The sequence below is a fragment of the Dromiciops gliroides genome, chromosome 1, assembly GCF_019393635.1.
Source record: "Dromiciops gliroides isolate mDroGli1 chromosome 1, mDroGli1.pri, whole genome shotgun sequence".
In the NCBI taxonomy this organism is placed as follows: domain Eukaryota; kingdom Metazoa; phylum Chordata; class Mammalia; order Microbiotheria; family Microbiotheriidae; genus Dromiciops; species Dromiciops gliroides.
Window position 1 is genome coordinate 454,519,469 of NC_057861.1, and position 9,080 is coordinate 454,528,548.

General features: G+C 39.4%; 1 protein-coding gene across 1 annotated transcript; it reads right to left on the bottom strand.

Annotated features, from left to right (window-relative positions):
• Positions 1 to 509: 509 nt before the first annotated feature.
• Positions 510 to 1,076, bottom strand: LOC122750325 (GTPase NRas-like). Its single transcript, XM_043997042.1, has one exon. The coding sequence runs from the start codon at positions 1,074 to 1,076 to the stop codon at positions 510 to 512; it is 567 nt and encodes a 188-aa protein (XP_043852977.1).
• Between the last annotated feature and the right edge of the window lie 8,004 nt (positions 1,077 to 9,080).

Below are 9,080 nucleotides of genomic sequence, written 5' to 3' on the forward strand. Positions count from 1 at the left end.
ACTCACATTCAAAGTCATGAGTGTTAAGTTTATATTTTCTTCCATTTGTCTCTAATATTGTTTATTTTTCAATTAGATTTCCCCCTGTTCTGCTCTAAACACAGCACTATGTCCTTTCAGTTAGGTTAGCTTTTTTGTGTGTGGCTCTATTCTGATTGCCTCTTTTCTTGTTACCTCCCAACCCCACCTCCCATTTGTTACTCTTCTCCTTTTCTTTTGGAGTTGTGTTTATTATTTCTTTTTACCCTCCCCCACTTTTATATGGTTATTTAATTCTTCTTTTCTTTTATTCTTCTGTTAGTCAAATATATTCCTCCTCTTCCTACTCAACTAATCCTATTCATTTTTTTTTTTTGCCCCTTTAAGATGTATTTATTAATCCCTGTCCCAGGCAGCTTTGGAATCTCTAAGGGAAACAGGAGACTGGCCTCAAGGCCCACCAAGAGGCTCCAGGAGAAGTCCAGGGAGGAGGGTGGTTCTGGGGGAGGCCGCCCAGGGGGTGCATCTGCTTACATGATCTTGCAGTGATGGAACCCAAAGTTCCAACTCCCCCAGGGGCGGCCCTTGAGCTCTTCTTTCCGTATCAGGCGAATCTCTGGAACCAGCTTATGGAAGGCATGCTTCACGCCCTGCCCGGTCTTGGCCGAGGCTTCCATGAAGGGAACATTGAAGCTCTTGCCTGCTTCCTGACCCAAGTCCGAGTCCACCAGCCAGTGCGCCTTGTCGATTTTGTTTGCCACCAGCACCATGGACACCCGGCTGGTGCCCCTGACTTTCTGCAGCTGGGTGCGGAAGAGGTTCACATCCACAAAGGTCTTCATGAAGTCCACGGCATAGACACAGAGGAAGCCGTCCCCCCAGCGCATGAAGTCTTCCCACTGCTCGTAGTACTCCTCAGCACCGCCAGTGTCCAAGACGTCCAGCTCACAGGGCAGCCCGTCCACCTCGACCACGCCGTGGTACAAGTCTCTGGTAATGGGCTCATACTCGGCCACGTAGCTGTTCTGGAGGAACCGGATGGTCAGCGCACTCTTGCCCACGCGACAGCTGCCCATCACCACCAACTTGTACGGCATCTTGGCTCTGCACGCAGCTGACCACCCTTTCTGAACTGTTAATGGGCTGGCAGGGAAGCCTGGCTTGGGGCCGTGGGTCCAACAGGCAGAAGAGGCACAGAGGTCAGCAAGGTAGGAGTAGACTCCATTTTTATTTTTTAAATGTATTTGTTATGCCCCTTTCCAGAGAAGACTTCTCTCACTCACTCACATAATTATCCATCCTCTTTCTGACTCCAGACGTTATTTTCTGATTCATGTCATCTATAGTTATCTAGTCCCTCTATTCTCAGCATTCTTCTCGGAGTTGACATTTCTGAGGAATCTATTCTGGGGTCATATTTTAGCAGTTTCTGCCATTGCCTTGTAAAGCTTGCCCCATAAACTCCCCTTTCTCATGCCCTTTCTCACTTGAGAACAATGCCAATTCCTGAAAGTAAAAAAGAAGGCACTGACCAATGGAAAGATCACCTCCCTTATGTCTTTGATAATTCAGTTTTGCAATGACATATTATCACCTTCCTTCTCTATTTGTCTTGAAATCTCCATGAGGCCATGTTCTTTCACTCCCCCAGGTGACTTCTCTCAGGAAGTTGAGCATCTCTCTTAACTTATAAGTGTTCATCAGTGACACCTCTAACATCGCCAAAACAAGGCCTCCCCTTTTTTGTGGGGCAATGAGGGTTAAGTGACTTGCCCAGGGTCACACAGCTAGTAAATGTCAAGTGTCTGAGACCAGATTTGAACTCAGGTCGTCCTGAATTCAGGTACAGTGCTTTATCCACTGAGTCACCTAGCTGCCCCAGGCCTCCCCTTTTAACCCCACTTTTTAATTATTCTCTCCCTAATCTCACACAATCCTCTGTAGTTTGTTCTCTTTTAGAGAGCCACAAAGATCACTTTGCCCTCATTGCTGGTCCTCAATTTGACCCAAGCACATCACATACTCCCCTCCCTACTCTCCCTCCTCCATGTCCATGCATTCTACTATTAAGTCCCACAAAAAACTTTGATTTGCTTGCAGGCATGTATAGAAAGTTTCTTTCCATAATGCCCTTTGCCCTCCTTGCCCACCATTACCTCCACTTGCCTTTAACTTTATCTCCTTGTATCCATTTAGAAATAAGTCTTTTACTTGTCTTTCTACTGTTATCCTGTTGTTGTTGTTGATATGCTTGGCTGTTATATTCATTCACTCCTCCTGAATTTCTGTTGTCTGGGGTGTTTAATGAGCAGATAACATTCAGAGCTGGTTTTCTTCCTGGGGATGCTTTAAATGTCTCTTTATTGGGGGCAGCTAGGTGGCACAGTGGATAGAGCACCGGCCCTGGAGTCAGGAGTACCTGAGTTCAAATCCGACCTCAGACACTTAACACTTACTAGCTGTGTGACCTTGGGCAAGTCACTTAACCCCAATTGCCTCACTAAAAAAAAAATGTCTCTTTATTATTGAGTGTCCATTTTTTTTATATGGTTATGGTCAATTGGGCATAATAGGTCACCCTGAACTATATTCTGAGCTCCATTTCTCTTCACAAAACATTATTCCATTTCCTCCTGCATTTTCTTGTGGGTACCAAATAGCTTTGTGTGGTTTAAATTTCCTTTCCTTTGTATTTGAAGTTCTTTTTTCCTGGTTACTTGCAGAATTTGTTGTTTCTGGATTGAAATGTTAAGTTTAAACACTATATGACTTAAAGTTTGCAACTTTGGTATTTTTTTCTGGAGGCAATTGATGCATTCTTTTAATTGGTAATTTGTTTTCCACGTTCAGAAGTTTTGAGTACAGTTGGCCTTCCACATTGTGGGGACTGGGGGCATGGCACCCCAGTGATCTGAAAAATTTGCTTGAAAATTTTTGGCCTTCCCTTCACACCAGTTTCTTTTTTTTTACTTGTCATCTTTTCCTGGGATACCTATAATCTTTACATTATTTCTGTGCATCTTGTCTTCAAGATCATTATGTTTTGCTTTTTAATAGAGAGCATGTGTGTTTTTTTTAAAAAGATATAATTGTTTTTAACCTTCTATATTGTCCTTCACTCTTGTGAATTTGTTTTATGAACCACTGGTTCTCTCTTTTACTTCTTTGGTGAGACTTGCCATTGTATGTTCAAGGTTTTATATTCTGTCAATTATTTTTGCTGTGCAGGCCATAAAATTCTGCTCTTGCAATTCTCATTGCTCTTTTAAACTACCCGGGAAAAGTGTACTGTGTTCCATGTTCTCAAATTTCATAAAGTCCTCTGCCACATTTTCCTGTTTTGAAGCATTTATTCATAGAGGTCTTTACTTTTTTCCTAGATCTACAAGCCATATTTCCTTTTGCTGTGCTGATTGCTCTGCTTATGCTCAAGATTTTTGAATATTCTTCCTCTTGAAATCTTTGGCAATTTCAGGTTTTTCCTTTTATTTTCTCCTATTGCTCACTTTTTAACTCCATCCCTTCTACTGGTGGTTTCCCTAGTGGTTGGATCTCAAAATGTCTCAGTTTCCTTCTACACTGGGCAATTCATGGTCTACTAGTCTATGTCTCTACCCCAACTGATTTTAAGAGGACAGAACTAGACCCAGCTATATGCTTGACTCTTTCTCTCAGGCTTAGTGGAGTATAACATATTACTGCACCTTGATTCAATCTTCCCCTTCCCAACCCCTCATATACCATGACCTCTTGCATTTCCTATATTTCTTGGTTCTTTGGCTTGCCAGTTCAGAGTGCTATGGTGGTGCTATTGTAGACTGAAATTATGTCTATCATTTGGAGCTTGAATGGGGTGGGGGCAAGGGGGAGGATTGGAATATGGATTGAGTTCTGTTTCAAGTTCAGGCATATTAACTTCTTTCCCTCTGTTCTTGGACTCCCTTCAGCCATTACCCTTGGCTACTTTTGGGGGGGTGTGGCATTTGGGGGGGATATGGTTTTGCTCCATGCCACTTGAGTTTCTGAGCAAACCACTCCCTCCCAGGTTTAGCCACCACCCCCCCCCCATCTTTGAGGTTCACAGCACTAGATCATCAGAGGTCTCTATGGCATGTCAAGACAGTATGCTGTGGAACTAAGAGCCCTGAACTGTTGTGTTCTAAACACAGAATGTCTACCAATGTCACCACTAGGATTCCAAATGCCTTGAGGTTTTCTGTGGGAGCCCATCATATTTGCTTCCTACAAACAGAAATCTCTTTAGGCTATGCCTATCTCTCACTCATATCTATTCAAGCTGGGAGGCTGGCTGACTTGTTTGCCAGAGTGTGGGTGCTGGATTTTCTGGTGGCTCCCTTTCCCATTTTATATGTCTCTTGGATGGTGTTTTATCCATTCTGGAATGAAAGATGTCACGTACTGCAGTTTCTTATTTGATTTCTTGATTATTATTTCATTTGGTGTAATTTTTTTGGTTTGTATTAGAGTAGATGTTGGAGAGCTAGGCAGCCTGCCTATGTTCAGGCAGCCATCTTGTCTGACATCCAATGATCTCTTGGTAGATACTTAATAAATTCTTATTAATGGATTGATTTGGAATTTTGGGGGAAAGTTCATAACCAATTCTTATTTTTCAATATTTATGAGATTTGATTTTTCACAATAATGTAAATTCATTTCCTATATATATTGTATAGGATGCTATGGTATTGTTAACTAAAAAGAAAAATAAAGGAGTTATTAAGTATTGAAACCCCTTTGTGAGTTCTGGCCCATCCTATATTATATTTTTCTACTTTAATATATCACTGAATCATATTATTCGAGAATTGGAAGGTACTTCAGTGGCTATCTGGTCCAAACCATGCTTAAAAAGAATTCCTACTATCCCATACTTAACAAATGGTCATCTGGCTTCTATTTGAAGATCTCTAATGGGGAGAGGGGAGAGCCTCTCACCAGCTGAGACAGGTAATTCTACTTCTGAACACTTCTAATTTTTAGAATGTGTTTTTTGTCCTTGACATGGAACTTAAATTGACCTCCTTCTAGTCATTACTCCTGGTTCTATTTTCTAGGGTCAAACCAAATAAGGCTAACTTCTCTTTCATAGGATGTTATCTTGATATGTAAATTAATTGTCCCAAGTGTGAGGACATACATTTTGTTCTGTTGACTTCTCAGAAATGAGCCTTAAACCCAGGGCTTGTTGACTATAAAGCTGGCTCTCTTGCCACCATGCCTTTCTATCCCTACAGTCAAACAACTGTTAATCCTATCATATTTTTCCTAATGAAGAGTTATAAAAATGGAAAAACTCCTTCATTTAGAATCAGAAGTCGTTGTCAAGTTGTTTCAGTTACATTTGACTCTTCATGACCCTATTTGGTGTTTCTTGGCAAAGATATTGGGGTGTTTTGCTATTTCCTTCTCCAGTTCATTCTACTGGTGAAGAAACCGATGCAAACAGGGTTAAGTGACTTGCCCAGGGTTACACAGTAAGTGTCTGAGACAAGATTTGAACTCTGGAAGATGAGTCTTTCTGACTCTAGACTTAATGCTCTATCCACTGTGCCCACCTAGCTGCCCCCAAGAATGTGTTTAAATCCTGCATCTGATGATGTTTCTCTGATCCTGGACAAGTCACTTAAGGTGTCTAACCTCAGTTCCTCATCTTTAAATAAAATTCCTTAGTCCTTGTGTGTCTTGTTCATGTAAAACTTTACTTATAAAATAGGATTTTAGTAAAGATTTACACAAAATACTATAACAGCTTCCTTCTCCTTCCCATTTCCCACCATACTTGCCCAGAAGATGAGTATGTGATTTGACACTGTGCTAGAATGACTTGTGTGTTGGACTCAGAAGCAGGAACACCTAGACTTGAAACCTGCATTAGCCATTTAGTAGGTCCTTGCCCCAAGGCAAACTATTTAACCACAGGGTATGTCTGTTTCCTAGCCCATAAAATGAAGAATTTGGATTTGATGATCTCGCAAGTCCCTTCCAACTTTTAACTGTGTAACCTATGATCTTTGCAATTTAAGGGTCTTAAGCCACCCCTCTGTCTACCTCCTGCTTTTACAAAGTTATTTGGGGGGGTAGATAATTCATGGCCTCTTATCCTAGAGTTTCTGCTACACTAAGATCACCAACACCCAGGCCATCCATGCCTGACAGGGAGAAGCCAGTATAACTATAACTATTCAATGTTCTCTCTAAGGGTATGGTAGATGAGAGCATAGCAGGTGACAGAAGGGAGATATGGGGATATAGGAACCTTTCTTGATAGGGAGCTGATATCTAGACATTTATTTTGTTTTATTTTTTTCCGTTTTTGCAGGGCAATGATGTTAAGTGACTTGCCCAGGGTCACACAGCTAGTAAGTGTCAAGTGTCTGAAGTCAGATTTGAACTCAGGTCCTCCTGAATCCAGGGCCAGTGCTTTTATCCACTGCGCCACCTAGCTGCCCCCTGAATGTTTATTTAAAAAAAATAATATATGTGTGCGTGCGTGTGTGTGTGTGTCTGTGTCTGTGAGACAGAGAGGCAAAGAGAGAGAGACAGAGAAAGCGGCATAAAGAGAAGATTCATTTTTACCTGTGCAAATCACTTAATCCCTGTCTGTCTCAGTTTCCTCATATGTGAAATGGACATAATGATAACACCTCCACCTTCTCCCAAACCACTGGTTCTTGTGAGAATCAGATATCTATAAAGAGCTTAACAGTTCCTGGCACACAGTAGGGGTTTAATAAATGCTTGTTTCCTTCCTTCTTTTTTTAGGAAAAACCTATCCATTGTTATAGCTCATAACAATAAACATTATCAACTATGTATTCTATTCAGATACTGGGGAATAGGATCCCTAATCTCATGTAGATTATTAGAATGATATGTAATCCCCTATTCTTCTAATATCTTCTCTCTCTCCCTCTCTACTGGTTACTTCCTTTTCTTTATATCTCCTAGGGCAGATACTGTTACCATAAAGCCTTATCACATTCTCCTATATAAAAGTTATCACTCTGGTCTCAAATATCAAACATTTTCCTTGGACATCTTTAACACATCATACTTTTTCAGATTTATCTATGTACCTATCTTTCCCTCCTATTTGATTTTAAACTGCTTGACAGTAGAACCACTGTTGTATCCTCAGCACATATAATAGGGCCTTCTAGGTAATAGCAAATTTATAAATGTCTTTTGAACATATACTGCAAAAAACTACATTATCTCTTTCTCCATTTATATGTATATAATATATGTGTATATATATGCATATATGTGAAAATAAAATCTGTCATCTTCTGTTATACAAATTTTAAAAAATCTTCCATTCAGATCACAAGATAATGTAGCCCATGTATTTACTAAAGATCTTTAACCTAATTCTCACTCACACAGATGAGTCTTAGGTCCTAGAGCAAGTTATATTTTCTCTTCACAGTTCTGGGAGTATCTATGTACAGTAGTGGATCCCTATGCCATTGGCTTGAGCCTCTTTAGTGTGCTTTCATTGAATAGCTTTTAAAAAAAAGAATATTCCCTATGGTGGTACAACATGAACACTTGGTACAAAATGACTTCCAAAAGTATGACTTCCATACTCTTCCACAAATACATAAAGATTCTAGGGGTCAGTATGCTCAATTTCAGAAAGCACACATGGAAATGATGTAATTCACAGACTCTGGTTGCTGGAAGTCTCTTTTTCTAATTTGTGGAGTGTCCAGAAGTTCCTCTTAAGCATGTTGAATCATCTTAACATCTGTCCTTAGCCCTTAAAGTAGACACTGCCACGAGCTGTTCAGGAGATGGCTCTAGGACCAAGATGGGAAGATGGTAAGTATAATATCTTTCAGATCTTTCAAAGCTCACAAACTCCTTCTCCAGTTAAAAAGGGGCAGAAGAGGTTTCCACTGAAATGCTACACTTGCTTCTATTTCTAGAAAGACTCCCTTCTCAAGCAGCTTTGATAATTGATAGATGACCTGTGAGGCATGCATGGTAAAGTTTCCTAAGCCTACTTAAACACAATTCTTAAGCAACTTCAGTTCAAGAATTTTTATACTTACTATTAAGCCTATTACTTAATCATAATCAATCACTTATATTATTTAATTATTAATAACTTAATTGTAATTCTTTCATTACTTAGGTGAGGTTGTCATGTTGTTAAGGTATCAAGGCTGGTGGTTTTTATTCATGACTTTCTGCTCAGAATTTTAAAAAGATGATTGATTTACTCATATGAATTAAAAAAAAAACTACAACCTTAGACCATGCCATGTATTTATACAAAACATTGCCATTTAAAAAGAACTGTGTATAGCAATTACATTATATCGCATGGTAGCAATGATTTTCTGTTACAATTCATTCAGGTATGAATCATGAAAAACAAATCTAGAAGTATAAAAAATAATTTAAAAAAACAAGTGTGATGGACTAATGCAGAAATATGTTTTAATGTGATTGTACATATATAACCTATATAGAGATGCTTTCTGTCTTGGGGAAGGGCGAGGGAAGGGAAGGAGGGAGAAAAATTTGGAACTAAAAATCTTATTTAAAAAAACAAGTGTGGTCATTTGTACATGATAGATACTGTGATTAAAGATGGGGTGGAATTTATAGAGTGGATTAATGACAATGAATGGAATATTTTTCCACAAAAAACAAACAAACAAAAAAGAGTTTTGGTTTCTAAGATGACAACCTTAGCTTAAAATATAGATAGATAGATAGATAGATAGATAGATAGATAGATAGATAGATAGATAGATAGATAGATAGATAGATAGATAGACACACACATATATATATAACTTATTTATTATCTCTTACATCTACATTTCCCAGTATATCCCCCTCTTCCCCATCCCAGAGAGTTATCCCTTATTACAGAGAGAGAGAGAGAGAGAGAGAGAGAGAAAATAAATTAGACTAACCAACACATCTTAAAAATCTGACATCATATACAGTGGTGTTCCAGGTCTGAATTGATTGTTCCACCACTGGACAGAAGAGGGAGCATAACCTTGTTTGTATTACATGGTATAATAGACATAAAACTGGTCTTAGAATCAGGAAAC